The following is a 19,128-nucleotide window of genomic DNA, read 5'->3' on the forward strand; positions in this document are numbered from 1 at the left end:
GCCAGAGATGGAGACAGAGGGGGTCCAGGAAGGAGAGAGCAGTATTAGAGATGGTCCAGGTGAACTTTAGGGTTGAGGTGGAAGGTGCTGGTGAAGTGGATGAACTGTTGGAGTTCCTCATGGGAGCACAAGGCGGCGCCGATACAGTCATCAATATAACTCAGGAAGAGGTGGGGTTTAGGGTCAGTGTAACTACCGAAGAGGGATTGTTCCATGTAACCTACAAAGAGGCAGGCATAGCTTAATGCCTCTGCTGTTTGCTTTCAAGTATTTCTGGGCATCAGAGTTCATCTAAAAAAAAAATTAACAAACGACGAAATTCACAGGTCACCTTGGAGAAACCTGTATGGGGGAGCTCACAGAAGGAGAGCAGCTAAGTGGACAGTATTTTTTTTTTAAGTTTAATCTTTTTTTGCAAAACTACAATAGTCAATCATTTCTGAAGAAGGGTTTAGGCCCGAAATGTCAGCCTTCCTGCTCCTAAGATGCTGCTTGGCCTGCTGTGTTCATCCAGCTCTACACCTTGTTATCTCTATAGTCAATAGAGTGGACTCTTTTTTGATTATATATTTTTATTGAGATCTATCTCTTGATTAAGTTTGAAAAGTATAAAAAATATAGTATGAAGTTGGCCTGGAACAGTGCTTCTCAGAGCTGTAAGGCTGTGCTTTTTTTTGGTCTGTAGATCGTTAAGTGCAAAAATGGCCTTTAGTTTAGTGATGAGCTCTTCCTGTCGGATGTGGGAGATTAGGGAGCGTTTCCACGCAACTGATACGATGTCTGCAGGAAGCGTGCTTGGTTGCGAAACCTATCGAATCACATGGATTGGTTGGAGCGGTCGTCAGAGGCAATGTGGAATTTACAAGAGCTGGGGATGTGATCGATGGCAGTAGCAAGAAGGGAGATAAGTTGAGGATAAAGTCAGATAGACAGGTGACCTCCAGGAAAGGTAGGAGAGGTAGGCAGGTAGTGCAGGAGACTCCCCTGGCTGTACCCATCTCAAATGCGTACGCTGGTTTGGAAAATGTAGGTGGTGATGGACTCTCAGGGGATGCAGCACTGACAGTTAGGTTTCTGATATCGAGACTGGTTTTAATGCAACGAGGTTAAGCCAGGTTCCAAGCAATCAAATGTGATAGGGAACTCTCTAATCAGAGGCACTGACAGACATTTCTGCTGATGACAACAAGACATCAGAATGGTGTGCTACCTCTCTGGTAGCAAGATCAAGGATTGCTTCAAGCAGGTGCAGAATGTTTTCAAGGCAAGAGGGACAAGAGGGAGGTTGTTCAACACAATGGAACTAAAGACATAGGACAAGAAAGGAACAAGATTCTGAGGAGAGAATATAGGAACATAGAACATAGAACATAGAACATTACAGCACAGTACAGGCCCTTCGGCCCTCTATGTTGTGCCGACCTGTCATACCGATCTCAAGCCCATCTAACCTACACTATTCCATGTACGTCCATATGCTTATCCAATGACGACTTAAATGGACCTGAAGTTGGCGAATCTACTACCACTGCAGGCAAAGCATTCCATTCCCTTACTACTGAGTAAAGAAGCCACCTCTGACATCTGTCCTATATCTTTCACCCCTCAATTTACAGCTATGCCCCTCGTGTTCGCCGTCACCATCCTAGGAAAAAGGCTCTCCCTATCCACCCTATCTAATCCTCCGATTATTTTATATGTTTCAATTAAGTTACCTCCCTAACGAAAACAGCCTCAAGTCCCTCAGCCTTCCCTCGTAAGACCTTCCCTCCATACCAGGCAACATCCTAGTAAATCTCCTCTGCACCCTTTCCAAAGCTTCTACATCCTTCTTATAATGCGGTGACCAGAACTGTACACAATACTCCAAGTGCGGCCGCACCAGAGTTTGTACAGCTTCACCTCTTGGTTCCGGAACTCGATCCCTCTATTAATAAAAGCTAAAACACTGTATGCCTTCTTAACAGCCCTGTCAACCTGGGTGGCAACTTTCAAGGATCTGTGGACATGGACACCGAGATCTCTCTGCTCATCTACACTACCAAGAATCTTACCATTAGCCCAGTACTTTGCATTCCGGTTACTCCTACTGAACTGCATCACCTCACACTTGTCCGCATTAATCTCCATTTGCCACCTCTCAGCCCAGCTCTGCAGCTTATCTATGTCTCTCTGCAACCTACAGCATCCTTCGTCACTATCCACAACTCCACCGACCTTAGTGTCGTCTGCAAATTTACTAACCCATCCTTCTACGCCCTCATCCAGGTCATTTATAAAAATGACAAACAGCAGTGGACCCAACACCGACCCTTGCGGTACACCACTAGTAACTGGTCTCCAGGATGAACATTTCCCATCAACTACCACCCTCTGTCTTCTTTCAGCAAGCCAATTTCCAATCCAAACTGCGAGATCTCCCACAATCCCATTCCTCCGCCTTTTGTACAATTGCCTACTGTGGGGAACCTTATCGAACGCCTTGCTGAAATCCATATACACCACATCAACCGGTTTACTCTCATCTACGTGTTTGGTCACCTTCTCAAAGAACTCAATTACGTTTCTGAGGCACAACCTTCCCTTCACAAAACCGTGCTGACTATCCCTAATCAAATTATTCTTTTCTAGATGATTATAAATCCTATCCCTTATAACCTTTTCCAACACTTTACCAACAACTGAGGTAAGGCTCACTGGTCTATAATTACCAGAGTTGTCTCGACTCCTCTTCTTGAACAGGGGAACCACATTTGCTATCCTCCAGTCGTCTGGCACTATTCCTGTAGACAATGACGAGTTAAAGATCAATGCCAAAGGCTCGGCAATCTCCTCCCTGGCTTCCCAGAGGATCCGAGGATAAATCCCATCCGGCCCAGGGGACTTATCTATCTTCACCCTCTGTAGGATTTCTAATACCTCTTCCTTGTGAACCTCAATCCCACCTAGTCTAGTAGCCTGTATCCCAGTATTCTCCTCGACAACATTGTCGTTTTCTAGAGTGAATACTGTTGAAAAATATTCATTTAGCGCTTCCCCTATCTCCTCTGACTCCACACACAACTTACCACTACTATCCTTGATTGGCCCTAATGTTACTTTCATCATTCTTTTATTCCTTAAATACCTGTAGAAAACCTTAGGGTTTACCCTGATCCTATCTGCCAACAACTTCTCATGTCTCCTCCTGACTCTTCTGAGCTCTCTCTTTAGGTCTTTCCTGGCTGCCTCGTAGCCCTCAAGCACCCTAACTGAGCCTTCACATCTCATCCTAACATAAAAGTCTTCTTCTTCCTCTTGACCGGAGATTCCACCTCCTTCGTAAACCACGGCTCCCGCACTCTACAGCTTCCTCCCTGCCTCACAGGTACATATTTATCTAGGACACACAGGAGCTTTTCCTTGAATAAGCTCCACATTTCTAATGTGCCCATCTCCTGCAGTTTCCTTCCCCATCCTATGCTCCCTAAATCTTGCCTACTCTCATCGTAATTGCCTTTCCCCCAGCTATAACCCTTGCCCAGTGGTATACACCCATCCCTTTCCATCACTAAAGCAAACATAACAGAATTGTGATCGCTATCACCAAAGTGCTCACCTACTTCCAAATCTAACACCTGGCCAGGCTCATTACCCAGTACCAAATCTAATGTGGCTTCACCCCTTGTTGGCCTATCTACATACTGTGTCAGGAAGCCCTCCTGCACACTCTGGACAAAATCTGACCCATCTATAGTACTCGAACTGTAGTGTTCCCAGTCAATATTTGGAAAGGTGAAGTCCCCCATGACAGCTACCCTGTCTCTCTCACTTCTATTGAGAATCATCTTTGCTATCCTTTCCTCTACATCTCTGGAACTATTCGGAGGCCTATAGAAAACTCCCAACAGGGTGACCTCTCCTTTCCTGTTTCTAACCTCAGCCCATACTACCTCAGTTGACGAGTCCCCAAACATCCTTTCTGCAACTATACTGTCCTTGACCAACAATGCCACACCTCCCTGCCTTTTACCATCTTCTCTGTTCTTACTGAAACATCTAAATCCTGGAACCTGCAACAACCATTCCTGTCCCTGCTCTATCCATGTCTCCGAAATGGCCACAACATCCAAGTTCCAGGTACTAACCCATGCTGCAAGTTCACCCACCTTATTCCGGACGCTCCTGGCATTGAAGTAGACACACCTCAAACCAACTTCTTGCTTGCCGGTGCCATCTTGCGTCCCTGAAGCTTTATTTCGGACCACCCTACTCTCAATCTTTTCTATACTCGAATTACAATTTTGGTTCCCATCCCCCTGCTGAATTAGTTTAAACCCACCCGAATAGCCTTAGCAAATTTCCCCCCCAGGATATCGGTACCCCTCTGGTTCAGGTGAAGACCATCTTGCTTGTCGAGGTCCCACCTACCCCAGAAAGAGCCCCAATTATCCAAGAATCCAAAACCCTCCCTCCTGCACCATCCCTGTAGCCACGTGTTCAACTCCTCTCTCTCCCTATTCCTTGCCTCACTAGCACGTGGCACGGGCAACAAACCAGAGACAACAACTCTGTTCGTCCTAGCTCTCAGCTTCCATCCTAGCTCCCTTAAATTTCTGCCTTAAATCCCCGTCTCTCTTCCTACCTATGTCGTTGGTGCCAATGTGGACCATGACTTGGGGCTGCTCCCCCTACCCCTTAAGAATCCCAAAAACACAATCAGAGACATCACGCACGCTGGCACCTGGGAGGCAACACATCAACCGTGAGTCTCTCTCGTCCCCACAGAACCTCCTATCTGTCCCCCTAACAATGGAGTCCCCAATGACTACTGCTCTGCTCCTCTTCCCCCTTCCCTTCTGAGCAGCAGGGACAGACTCTGTGCCAGAGACCTGTGCCCCACTGCTTTCCCCTGGTAAGTCCCCTCCCCGCAACAGTATCCAAAACGGTATACTTATTGTTGAGGGGAATGGCCACAGGGATTCCCCGCACTGCCTGCCGGTTCCCTTTCCGTCCCCGACCGTAACCCATCTGCCTTTCTCCTGTACTTGAGGAGTGACTACCTCCCTGTAACTCCTCTCAATAACCCTCTCTGCCTCCCAAATGATCCGAAGTTCATCCAGCTCCAGCTCCAGTTTCCTAACGCGTTTTTCAAGGAGCTGGAGTTGGGTGCACTTCCCGCAGATGTAGTCAGCAGGGACACTAGTGGTGACCCTTACCTCCCACATTTTGCAGGAGGAACATGCAACTGCCCTGACCTCCATTCCCATTATTCTAAATTCCCGAAGAGACTGTTAACAAATAAAGAATGAAAAATAAACTTGTTAGCTTACCAGTCAGGTGCACAGAACCTTTTTTTTTGGTTAGAGGAGGAGGATGGGTGGGAGACACTACCCGAGTAGTGTTTCGGGTAACGCAACCACACAAATATATTACCTCACTTACTCAGCAGACCCGTGTCCGCCCCTGCTCAGCGTACCTCCACCTATTCACGAGGTAAGCTTTTTAATGATTCAAAAGCAATGACTCACTGGCTTCCCAACAGGCCCCTGCTCCAAGCTCCCGCTCGCACTGCTGCTCAACCAGAAATGGAAGTTAGGCAAGAATTTAAAAGGGTAGTAATATCTGGATTACTCCCCATGCCATGAGCTAGTGAGGGTAGAGCAGATGAATGCATGGCTGAGGGGCTGGTGCAGGGGAGAAGGAGTCACCTTTTTGCATCATTGGAATCTCCTCTGAGGTAGAAGTGACCTGTATAAGGAGGACAGATTGCACCCGAATTAGGAGGGGACTAATATACTGGTGGGGAGATTTGATAGAGCTGCCTGAATGGATTTAAAATGGTAGCACGTGATGGGAGGTGCCACGGACGACACAGGGAGATTTGAGGAAAGAGAGATCAGTCTGAGGCTGATACAGTTGGGAAAAGGAGTAAGTCAAACAGGCAGGAATAAGGCAGAGAACTATCAGATAGGACTGATCAATTAAACTGCATTCATTTCAAGGCAAGAGGCATAACAGACAAGGCAGAAGAACTCCGGGTATGTTCGCGACGGTGGGTGTATCCAGAATCAAGGGTCACAGTATGAGGATTCAGGGTAGACCATGTAGGACGGAGATGAGGAGACGTTTCATCACCCAAAGAGTAGCGAGCCTGTGGAATTCATTACCGCAGGAAATAGTTGATGCCAAAACATTGGGATAGGTGACTGACTAGTGGTACCACTAGGCTATTCATCCATAAACCCAGCTGACGTTCTGGGGGCCCGGATTTGAATCCCACCACGGCAGATGGTGGAGTTGGAATTCAAAAAAACAAAGTCTGGAATTACGAATCTACTGATCACCATGAAATCATCGCCATTTGTCGGATTAACCCATCTGGTTCACTAATGTCCTTCAAGGGAGGACACCTGCCACCCTCACCTGGTCTGGCCTACACACGACTCCAGACCCACAGCAATGAGGCTGACTCTCAACTGCCCTCTGACATGGCTTAGCAAGCCACTCAGAAGTACCAATTGCTACAAAGACTCAAAAAAAATGGATCTGGATGGATCGCCTGGCATCCACCTAGGCACTGGAAAAGACAACTGCAGAAACAGCCGTGACGACCATGAAAAGTCCTCCTCACTAACATCCGGGGGTTAGTGCCAAAACTAAGAGAGCTGCCTCACAGGCTAGTCAAGCAACAGCCTGACATAGTTGTACTCAAGAATCAGGCCTTACAAACAATGTCCCAGACACCACCATCACCATCTCTGGATATGCCCTGTCTCACCAGCAGAGGCGGCGGCTCAGTGGTACACAGTCAGGAGTTGCTTTCGGAGTCCTCAACATGGCTTCATGTTAAACATGGGCAAGGAAATCTCCTACTGATGACCACATACTGTCTTCCCTTATCTGACGAATCAGTACTCCTCAATGTCGAGCAACACTTAGAGCAAGCACTGAGGATGGCAAGGGCACAAAATATACTCTGTGTAGGGGATTTCAATGTCCACCACCGAGAGTTGCTCGGCAGCAGTACTGCATAAAGGACATAGCTGCTAGACTGGGTCTGAGGCAGGTGGTGAGGGAGCACCACCACGAGGGGGAAAAACATACTTGACCTCATCCTCACCAATATGCCAGCTGCAGATGCATCTGTCCATCACAGTATCGGTAAGAGTGACCATCGCACAGTCCTTGTGGAGACAAAGTCCTGCCTTCACATCGAGAACAACCTTCATTGTGTTGTGTGGCACTATCACCGTGCTAAATGGTGATAGTGCCACACAACACAATGAAGGTTGTCCTCAATGTGAAGGCGGGACTTTGTCTCCACAAGGACTGTGCTAAATGGGGCAGACTTTGCACATATCTAGCAAATCAAGACTGGGCATCTATGGGGTCCTGCAGGCCATCATTATTAGCAGAACTTTACTCCAGCACAATCTGTAACATCATGACCCAGCATATCCCCCACTCAACTGTTACCATCAAGCCAGAGCATCAATCCTGGTTCAATAAACAGTGCAGAGGGCATGCCAGGAATAGCACCAGGCATGCCTGAAGATGAAGTGTCAACCTGATGAAGCCATCAAACAGGACTACTCGCACACCAAACAGCGAAAGCAGTAAGTGGTAGACAAAGCTGAGCAATCCCATAATAATGGATCAGATCTAAGTTCTGCAGTCCTGCCACATCCAGTCATGAATGGTGGTGGATAATTAAATAACTCACTGGAGGAGGAGGCTCCAAAAATATCCCCTTCTTCAATGATGGAAGAGCCCAGCACATCAGTGCAAAAAATAAGGCTGAAGTATTCGCAGCAATCTTCAGCCAGAAGTACCCAGTTATCCAGCTCGGCCTCCTTTAGTGGTCCCTAGCATTACAGATACCAGTCTTCAGCCAATTTGATTCAGTCCATGTGATGTCAAGAAATGGTTGAAGACAGTGGATACTGCAAAGGCTACTGGCCCTGACAACATTCCAGCAATAGTACTGAAGACTTGTACCTTCCTCCATTTTAGAACTTTCACTTTTAAATCCGGTCTATCCTTTTCCATCACGACTTTAGAACTATTAGAATTATGGTCATTGGCCCCAAAGTGCTCCCCACCGTCACCTCAGTCACCTGCCTGCCTATTTTTCAACAGCAGGTCAAGTTTTACACCATCCCTAGAATCAGGAAATTTTCTTGTACACACTGTCCCTGGAGCCTGATCAGGTGTACCCGAGAACTCTGTGGGAAGCTAGGGAAATGATTGGTGGGCACCTTGCTGAGATAGCTGTATCATCAATAGCCACAGGTGAGGTGCCAGAAGTCTGGAGGTTGGCTAATGTGGTACCACTATTTAAGAAAGGTGGTAAGAAAAAGCCAGGGAACTATAGACTGGCAAGCCTGACAGCAGCGGTGGTCAAGTTGTTGGAGGGAATCCTGAGAGACAGGATTTACATGTATTTCAAAAGGCAAGTCCTGATTAGAGATAGTCAACATGGCTTTCTGTGTGGGAAGTCATGTCTCACTAACTCGACTGAGTTTTTTGAAGTAGCAACGAAGAGAACTGATAAGGGCAGAACGGTGGATGACAAGGTTCCTCATGGTGGACTGGTTAGCAAGGTCAGATCATATAGAATACTTGGAGAATTAGCCATTTGGATATAAAACAGTTTTGAAGACAAAACACAGGGTGGTGGTGCAGTGCTGGTTTTCAGAATGAAGACAAGTGGTGTGCCATAAGGATCAGTGCTGTATCCAGTGCTTTCTGTCATTTATATAAATGATTTGTAGGTGAACATAGGAGATATAGTTAGTGAGTTTGCAGATGACATCAAAATTGATGTGCAGTGAACAGAGGAGGTGGTTACCTCAGAGTACAAAGGAATCTTGATCAGGTGGGCCAATGGGCTGAGGAATGGCAGATGAAGTTTAATTTAGATAAATATGAGGTGCTGCACTTTGGAAGGCAAATCAGGGTGGGACTTGTATACTTATTGGTTACACCCTGGGGAGTAATGCTGAACAAACAGACCTTGGAGTGCAAGTTTATAGTTCCTTGCAAGTGGAGTTTCAGGTAATGAAGAAGACATCTTGTAAACTTGCCTTTATTGGTCTATGCATTGAGTATAGGAGTTGGAAGGGCATATTGCAGCTGTACAGGACATTGGTTAGGCCACAATTGGAATACTGTGTCCATTCTGGTCTCCCCACTATAGGAAAGATGTTGCAAAACTTGAAAGGTTCAGAAAAGATTTACCAGGATGGAGGGCGTGAAGCTAAAGGGAGAGGCTGAATAGGGTGGGGCTATTTCCCTGTCAATCAGCATCTTACAGGGTGACCTTATAGAAGTTAATAAAATCATGAGGGGCATGGTTAGGGTGAATAGGGTCTTTTCCCCCAGGTAGGGGATTACAAACTAGAGGGCATTGGCTTAAGGTGAGAGGGGAAAGATTTAAAAAAGGACCTGGGGGCAACTTTTCCACACAGAGGGTGGTGCATGTGTAGACCGAGCTGCCAGAGGAAGTGGTGGAGACTGGTTCGATAACAACATTTAAAAGGCATCTGAATGGGTTTATGAATAGGAAGTGTTTAGAGAGATATGGGCCAAATGCTGGCAAAAGGAACCAGATTAATTTAGGATAACGCTTGCCTTTCGAAATACATATAAACCCTGTCTCTCAGGATTTCCTCCAACAATTTTGACCCCCACTGACCACTCGGGTCACTAGTCTATAGTTCCCTGGCTTTTTCTTACTTCCTGTCTCAAACAATGGCACCACATTAGCCAACCTCCAGTCTTCTGGTATCTCACTATGGCTATTAACGATTCAGGTATCTCAGCAAGGTGCCTTCCAATCACTTCCCTTGCTTCCCACAGGGTTCTAGGATACACCTAATCAGGGGATTTATCCACCTTTATGCATTTTAAGACACCCAGCATGGACAAGTTGGACCGAAGGGTCTGTTTCTGTATAGGACAACCTCCACGACTTTATCAGAGACAGTAAGAACTGAAGATGCTGGAGTCTGAGATAACAGAGTGTGGAGCTGGAGGAAAACAGCAGGCCAGGCAAAATCAGAGGAGCAGCAAAGTTGACCTTTCGGGTCAGGACCCTTCCCGACTTGAAACGTCAACTTGCCTGCTCCTCTGATTTTGCCTGGCCTGCTGTGTTCCTCCAGCTCCACACTCTTATCTCTGACTCTATCCAGCCTTTCTTTATAACCCAAACCTTCTGTACCTAGCAACATTCTGGTAAATCTCTTATGAAGCCTCTCCAATTTACTAATATCTTTGCTATAACTGGGAGACCAAAACTGGACACAGTACTCCAGGTGAGTCTTCGCTGTCCTTAAATTTCCCTCTAAAGCGTGTAAACTTTGGATTACTGTTACAACAAAAACAATGAACTGTTTCAGCTTTTGAAAAACACTCATCTACCTCTCCATGTTACAAGAATCACCCAGACAGTGCTTCCAGAACTACTGACAAAGTAAATAAATCTGTATGTCGTCATCCCTTCCAGAAATCAATTAACTTTGCTGCCATTCTTCATCATTTACAGTATTTTTCTGCTAAAATAAGGTTGCCACTTATAATCTGGATCCAACCTGGTCCTGGAACCTGAGGTGGTAGGGAAGGAAATTAAGTCATTCTCAAATTCCAAGCACACGGCACTTATTCCCATCCTCCTCCTCCATATTCCACATGTAAGCATATGGTAGTGTTTTTCCCCCCCAGTCCCACTCCTCTAGGCAGGGTGAATGTTATGAATTCATAGTGTCTACGGTGTTCTAACACAAGTGACTAGGGGAGTACTTGCCTGCATTGCTGGATACATCTGAAATACATTTCACTGGCAGTGAAGCACCATAAAGCTAAGGAGCCATCTCTTGTTTAAAAGTATGTGTTTAAAATTATTTTCAAAAAGTTACTGAAGAGGTACCACAACATGAACTAATGAGCAAGATCACAGCACACAGAACCAAAGGCAAAGTGTAAGTGAGTTGGCTGCAAATAAGAAAGCAGAGAGCAAAGATAAAGGGTAACTAATCGGATGCTGTAAAGTGGAATCTCACACAGTCATCTTCTCTGGGACCATCAGCATTCAGTACTTATATTAATGATTTAATATTGGAATCTAAAATGCAATGTCTAAATTTATAGCTGGCACTGAACGGAGGGCAAGATAGTCAAACCTGAGATGGTCTGTAAAAAAATTCCAAAAACCATTGACGAGCTTGCAGAATAAACATATAATTGGCAAATGAATTTCAACATCGGGGCAAATATTATATTTTATTAAGAAACATAAAGAGGTCATATCCTTATGAGGCAAAGGAGAATCTAGTTGGAGCAGAGGTGAAAAGGAAATGGGAGTAAATCACTAGATGTAGTAACAAAGATTAAAAAGGGTCATACAAAAAAGTTTGTACTTGTATAATGCCCTTTGACAAAGCAAAAATGTCCAAAGGCACTTCACAGGATTGTTAGTAAACAAAGCCATTAAGAAATATTAAAACTTTGGTCAAAGGTTTGAAGCAACATTTTAAAAGGGAAGAAAAAAGAACTCAGGTAGATTGGTGGGTAGGATTAGGGACGGAATTCCAGTGACTAGACCCCAGCAACTGAAGGCATAGCGCTGTTAGTGGCATCATTAAAATTGGGATGCTGAAAATGCCACAATTTAGGGAGTGCAGGTTTATCAAAATGTGGGATTGTGGGAGATTACAGACAGAGGGAACGGTGAAACCATGGAGAGATTTGTAAACATGGATGAGAAGTTTAAAATTGAAGTGTTCCTTAAATTGGAAAGCAATGTATGTCAGCAAACACAAAGGGGCCTAGTAATTTGAAATTGGTACAAGTTAGGGCATAAAGTACTCAGGTTTACTTTTAGCAGAATAGAAGGGTATAGTGTAGAAGTTTTGCTCAACCTCTGTTTAACCATGGTTGGAAATATTTGGAATACCTTTTGCAGTTCTGATCATTATGTGATAAATCGGATATAAAAAGGTGCTAGCGAAGGTATTTAAAAATAAACTCTGATGCTATCTCCACCTGGAAATTAACAGCTGGGGCTTCTCTTGCTTCTCTTTCCTAATGATAGGAAAGGTTTTGATGAAGTAAACAGTTTTCTTCTGTGAGGAGGAGCAATTTAGACCCCATTAATAAACTACTCATTAAGAAAATAAGGAATTTGAAAACAAATCCCTGCACTCAGAGTGGAGAATATGTGGCAACTACTGACACAGGGAGAGTTAAAGTGAATGGCATTTAAGGGAAAATCTAAATAAGATGATGAAGAGAAAGGGAATTGAAGATTATGGTCTGATTCAAATGCAGAAAGTTGGTGAGAGTCTCAGATGAAGCACATTGCACAGAGTGGCCGGATCAAATGGCCAGCATCTGCGAGGTATACTCTATGGACGTGATCTACAATAACAAAAGGTTTTACTAGGGACATACAGAAATGACTTCCTTTGATGAACTAGTGCAGATCAAGGAGGCACAATCTTAAAATTAGAGCTAGGCAATTCAGAGGTGAAACAGTTTCACAAAATCTATACTGAAAGTATGAAACTTACTTCTCTGAAAGGCTGTGGAAGAGCCAAAGTGAAAATCCCAAGACTGAGATTGGGAAGATAAAATATCAGCCAATGACAGTATCAAAGTAGCATATTTGTGTTGATCAAATGGAGTTGGGCTACAGACCAACCACGATAGGCAAGACAGGAACAGAATCAAAAGGCTGAATATTGATTCTAATTCTTATGGGACTGTACGTGTACACGAAAGGTGTTAAATAAATTCTCGGCACTATATGTCAGTTACCTGTCACTAGTCACAGATCCTGTTCTACTCAGGTGCCTTCTTAAGGTATTCATCCAGTAACAACAGATCATTTTAACAAACTACCCCTTGAGCAAAGCAAAAACAGGAGTGCAATCAGTCCTGTCTGCCTGTTTTCCTCCAACAGACTAACGATGTGCAGGTTAGGTAAAATGGCCATGCTAAATTGGTCATAATGTCCAGGGTTGTGCAGGCTAGCAGGGTTAGAAATGGGAAATGCAGGGTTAGAAATGGGAAATGCAGGGTTAGAAATGGGAAATGCAGGGTTAGAAATGGGAAATGCAGGGTTAGAAATGGGAAATGCAGGGTTAGAAATGGGAAATGCAGGGTTAGAAATGGGAAATGCAGGGTTAGAAATGGGAAATGCAGGGTTAGAAATGGGAAATGCAGGGTTAGAAATGGGAAATGCAGGGTTAGAAATGGGAAATGCAGGGTTAGAAATGGGAAATGCAGGGTTAGAAATGGGAAATGCAGGGTTAGAAATGGGAAATGCAGGGTTAGAAATGGGAAATGCAGGGTTAGAAATGGGAAATGCAGGGTTAGAAATGGGAAATGCAGGGTTAGAAATGGGAAATGCAGGGTTAGAAATGGGAAATGCAGGGTTAGAAATGGGAAATGCAGGGTTACAGGGATAGGGTACTCGGGGGTGGGTCTGGTCAGGATGCTGTTCGGAGGGTCAGGGTGGATTTGATGGCTTGCTATCACATTGTAGGGATTCTATGGTTCTATGAAAATTACATACTATGCCAAAGATGACATTACCACAGGATTTAAGTAGCATCTTAAGAGGAGGGAAGAAAGGGCAAGGTGGAAAAGATCATGGCGAGAATTGAACAGGTCATGGTTTGCACAGCTACAGCATGGCCATGTACGCTGTGGTGATGGAAGAGAATAGTCCTCCGTAAGCTGTAGGAACGGAAGTGGTTAGAGAGATTAGGAAAGGCTAAGGTCATGGTTAAGAGTAAGAATTTAATTTTGTTTAAAAGAGAGTATGGTGCAACAGAGCTGACTAAGTCAACGAGAACTGGGTATTTCGGTATAAACTGAGATATAAAGTACTAACATGCTGCAGCATATATTCAGTGCTCTTTCCCAAACAAGCATTTCACTTCAAAAATTGAATTTAAAAATAAGGTTAGAACATAAGCTAACAATATCAAAAACCTTCAGTTAAACCTGGAGCTAAACTGAACCAGTTAATACAGGTGCACCCTATGCATCAAGTGAATATTCCAACATTATATTCTTGAGTGGTTTTATGCACTTGGAAATAATGCAGAGGTTTGAAAAACTGGTCCCGGATGAAGTGGTTTACCTCTGTCGTGCATTGCCCTATAGGCCCCCTCAATCTCGGTTATTTCCTGTGGTGAGGGTCTTTTGGCAGCAGCAGCAATCCACAGCCGGCCTCGGTGCGACGTGTACCAGGATCTTCCCTCTGCCCTACAAAGAGGAAGCAAATCAAGCTTAAAGATATAGAAAAGGTCCCACACAAAATACAAAGGTTATATGTTCATAGGCAGGAGTAGTACACAACCATAGGTATCCCATAATCAAAATAGTTTGCTCTAAAATGGGTTAATGAAGTAAAAGGAGAATATATCAAACATGCATATACATAGGTGTCCTTCTTGTCCTCAGGACATCCCAAAGTGGTTCACAGCAAATGAAGCAGTTCTAAAGTAATAAAAAGACTGCTGGAAATCAGTTCTGACAGCATTTGAAGAGAAAGAAACAGAGGTAACACGTCATCAGTTCTCATGAAAGGTTAAGGACAGAGACAATAACTCTTTCCCTCTCTCTTTGCAGAGGCTGCCCACACCTGCTTGAGTATTTCAAGCATTTACTGTTTTTTTCTCCACCCCCACCCCCAGATTTCCAGAACATGCAATGTTGTGTTGAAATACTTTTTAAGTGCAGTCACTTTTGTAAAGCAGACTGGCAGTGCTATTTGCGATGAGCAAGGGCTTACAAAAACAGCAAACAAAAAAATGACGAGACATTCTGTGCTATTGGTTTTAATCAGGGAAACCAGGGCATCAGAAAGAACTCCCTTGCACTTCGTACCTCTATCGGATAATTTTATCCACTAGTTGATCTGAAATGTAATACCTCCAACAATACAACAACTTCCTAATCGCTGTATTTTAAGTGCCAGTCAAAACATTTAGCTCCAGACTCTTGAGAATGGTTTGTATACACAACCCTCCGAGAAACAAGATTCATCCCATTAAGCAGCAGCCAGTACTGAGTGAGACAGAACATATTTTATCTAAAATTCACAAAATAAAGGAAGAAATTGAATGGCAGGAACCTAAAATTAATAACAGTGGAAAAATTATTGACTGCAATCTCATACTTAACTAAATCCAAGATAACAAAGTGTGAGGCTGGATGAACACAGCAGGCCAAGCAGCATCTCAGGAGCACAAAAGCTGATGTTTCAGGCCTAGATCCTTCTTCATTGCTGCTTGGCCTGCTGTGTTCACCCAGTTTCATACCGTGTTATCTCAGATTCTCCAGCATCGGCAGTTCCTACTATCTCTGTAACAAACTCTCTGCACAACTTTATTCTCCTCATTTCGCCTCTGCTTGCATTATATCTGTGTACAAAAACAGCAAACTGGCTAACTACAGAAAGAGTGGGGCAATAGTCAACCCACATCAAATTTACAGTTGCATGCCTGAGAATTGCAACGTTAGTGAAACAATGGGAATCAGATTACCAGAGGAATCAATGTTAAAGTCAGAGTTAGGATCCTTTGTACAATTATTTCTAAAAATGAAATAATGTATAATACGAAATACTCCATCATCTATGTACCACACTGTGCAGTCCTAGATAAAATACTTCAAAGAAATACATTAACTGCAAACCAAAGGCAACTCAACACATTACTGTACAATATGCTTCATAAAAATATACATCTTTGCTGACCAGCCTCCATCTAGTGGCAGAATTTACTCTACGCAGGCAGCTTTAAGGTCCCTGTCCTAACCAACCACTGCTACGAGATCAGTCCCATTCAGCAGGAGTTAAGAAGCATCATCAGGCAATTGATTTTATTGGTGAAGCGAGTGACCTAATACAACAGCAGGGGGCATTGTGGGAGGGGGGAAAGCAAGGTTAGGCAGGAGGCAAATTGGCAGAGAGACATGCCAGAGACAATCAAATGTAAGGAACCCAAATAGACAACAATATAAACTAGGAATATCAGTGCAATTCAAGGAAACAGGCTTTAAAAACAAAAAGGTAATGACAAAATGACTTTTAAGCACGGTGAATTAAAGTGGTGATTTACTGAATAAGGCACCAAAAGAAAACCTGTGTGTGCAAAAGGGTTTTTGATTTTGCATCTGTTTTCACACTATGATGAACAATAAAGAAACTGCAATAAGGGAGGAGGAGTGTTCAATATTAGATTAAATTAAGAGCATGAGAAAGAAAGAATGAAGAGGTTTAACATCCTCAAAAGAAAACAAATTGGTTGGCCAACACAAATATGTCCTAGGCTGTTGATGAAAAGCTAACAAAGGAAGTGGACACTCTAATGACCCTTTCCCAATTCTCTGATTGGAAATGTGCTACCAGACGGGGCAAGAGCTATGACTTTATTATTGTTTTTTTTAAAAATGGAGAAAGAATAGATCAAGTACTTACTTTATTTAAGTGAGCATAATCTCATTGGTGATTGAAAACAAAAATGGAAAATATTTCTGAGGACAGGATAATTTTTATTTAGAATTATCCATGATTAATATCACTGGGTGTAATCACTCTTCAGAGACCTGCATAGCCTTTGATAGTACTGTTTGCACTGTTTCCCACTGAGTCAGGCATTCAGAGACACAATAGCGCTGACAATTCATCCTTTTATGGCCTCCCCAATCTGTTAGGAGGTTCTCCATTTGGGGAAGACTAACAAGACAAATAAATACATAATAAGTTTATACAGTCTAATAATTAGCACCATGAAGCATTGATAGAGGAAAATCCTAGAGGTATACGTTCACATATCACATAAGCTGGCTGGACAGATGGATAAGGTGGTCAAGAATGCACAGGATGCTTGCCATTATGAGTCGATGAACAGAATACAACAGCTCAGTGGTTATGCTGGAACTGGAAGAAACATTGCTCAGGCCACAGCTGCAGAACTGTGCAGTTTGAATCATTACATTATTAAATAAATGCAATAAGACTGAACAGTGTACAGAGGATATATGAGGACGTTGCCTGGACTGAGGAATTTTAATTACGGGGTAAGATTGGACAGATTGGCGTTTTCTTTAGAGGAGAACGAGTAAAATTATAATGTAGTACAGATACATTAAATAGGAAGGACCTGTTTCTCTTGTATAAAGGAGTTAAAAACAAGGGTGGGGGCAAAGGCCTAAATCCACAGAATTCAATATAATTTTCTTTCCACTCAGAGGTGGTAGAGGTCTGAAACCCATTATCTGAATAAATTGGGAAAGATCGAATCTTCACAGCATTTAAGTAGCACATATCCAAATTGGGATTAGGATTTTGCCCTTCAAGTGTCACTACCTCCGTAGTTGCAGACTAAGATCTGGGCAGTGGAATTAAGCTGGCTGGCTACTTGTGGGCCAACGTAGACATGACTGAACCAGTGGCATCTTTCCATGCTGCAAATTTCTATGATTTCTAAAGTCAAATTTACTTGTGTTATTAAGAATACACTATTGTAATTAGTTTATTTTGGTTATAGTTTTCTCAATGTACCCCATCAGCTGGAACGACAGGTCCAATAACAGACATAGAATGGGGTCACGTGAAGACGTCTCAGTCTATTTAGGAGAAAATGGGATGAACAAGGCTTCAAATTGACAGTCAGTTTGTGGCTAGTGGGTGACACTGAAAGTTATATTTGAATGGAAGCAGCAATGCCTTCAATAGTTTGCAAAATCCAACTGGATTCAAATTCCCTCCGCCTCTCCAGTGTTATTCTCATATCATTAAGTGGCAAAGCCAATGTCACACTTGATCCAATTGTACACTGAATATTTACAGCTTGTGATATGTATCATATGGTTCTTACCTTTTGATGCCTCTTACAAGTAGGGAAGCCCAAGGCTGATGCATACTGAGACACATCCCGAGATCAGACATCTCCAACAGCTCTCGGTCCTGAATCCTCAAACGGTTCCGCTCAGAAGCAACGTCACTGACTCTGTTCTGCAAGTGATTATCAATCCCTCTCCTATGAGCACTTGCTCCTGTCAGTTCTACATACTGCAGAGGTAAGATAAAGCTTGGGCATAAATAGAATCCAGACACAGAAAAATACACATGTGGATATGGAATTCAAACAAGGAACACAGAAATCACAATGCAGAAAGAAGCCGCTCTCCATATCAACTGACCCGAGATTTGTTCCATTTCTGGTCTTCAAATACTTCTACAATTTCCATGATTTTTCAAAATAAAAGCAAAATACTGCAGATGCTGAAAAGCAAAGAAAAACAGGAAATGCTGGAGAAATTCAGCAGGTCTGCCAGTGTATGTGGAGAAGGAAACAGAGTTAACGTTTCAAACCCAGTCTAGCTCTACTTCAGAAGCGATTCAGAATTCTGAAGAATCATACCAGATTCGAAACATTAACACGGTTTTTCTCTACTCAGGTCCTGCTAGCCCTGAATTTTCCAGCCTTTTCTGCCTTTGTTCCATTTTAAAAGATTGGTAAACACTGGTAATTTGCTTCTGTACACATCACCATGAGGAGGATAATGGTTCCACCTCCATGGAAACAACAGTGATTTTCTTGGTTATTTCAGAGGACAATAAAGAATCAACAACATTGCTGAGGGTCTGGAATCACATGCTGTGGACTTGGTAAAGACAGCAGATTTTCATCCCTAAAAGGTGCACTACAGTTTTTGCAACAATCCAATAGTTCCATCCTCACTATTGACAACAGTAGCTTTTTATCCCAAATGATTAATCCTCCAGCTACCAAAGTAGGATTTGACCCTATGCCGCCAAAGCGGTAGCCTGGGCCTCTACATTGTTCGTCCAATGATGCTGGGAGACCATGACAATAATGGCAATGAAAATTTCAAGTGATGGGTAAAAAGACATGAGATGACACAGGAAAAAAACTCTTCACACAACATTGATCAGGACGTGGAATATGCTACCTGATAGGACAGTGGATGCAGTTTCAAAAGTAGCTATCCAAAGCTATATACCCGAGTGACAAAGAAATTACAGTGATATGGGAAAAGAGGGGTGCGGGGTGGGAATGGTGTTAGACGGCAGGTGAGGAAAAGAGAATGGGACTAACTAGAAGC

General features: G+C 43.4%; 1 protein-coding gene across 1 annotated transcript in view; it reads right to left on the reverse strand.

The window, feature by feature from the left end:
• The window catches only part of trip4 (thyroid hormone receptor interactor 4), a 138,935-nt gene that overhangs the window by 73,911 nt on the left and 45,896 nt on the right, over positions 1-19,128 (reverse strand). The window contains exons 9-10 of the mRNA XM_048520687.2: positions 17,877-18,070; positions 14,132-14,256 (exon numbers count right to left, since the gene is read on the reverse strand). Of these exons, the coding sequence (XP_048376644.1) occupies positions 14,132-14,256; positions 17,877-18,070 (319 nt within the window). The remainder of the gene's footprint in view (positions 1-14,131; positions 14,257-17,876; positions 18,071-19,128) is intronic.

Source organism: Stegostoma tigrinum, chromosome 36, assembly GCF_030684315.1.
Source record: "Stegostoma tigrinum isolate sSteTig4 chromosome 36, sSteTig4.hap1, whole genome shotgun sequence".
NCBI lineage: Eukaryota > Metazoa > Chordata > Chondrichthyes > Orectolobiformes > Stegostomatidae > Stegostoma > Stegostoma tigrinum.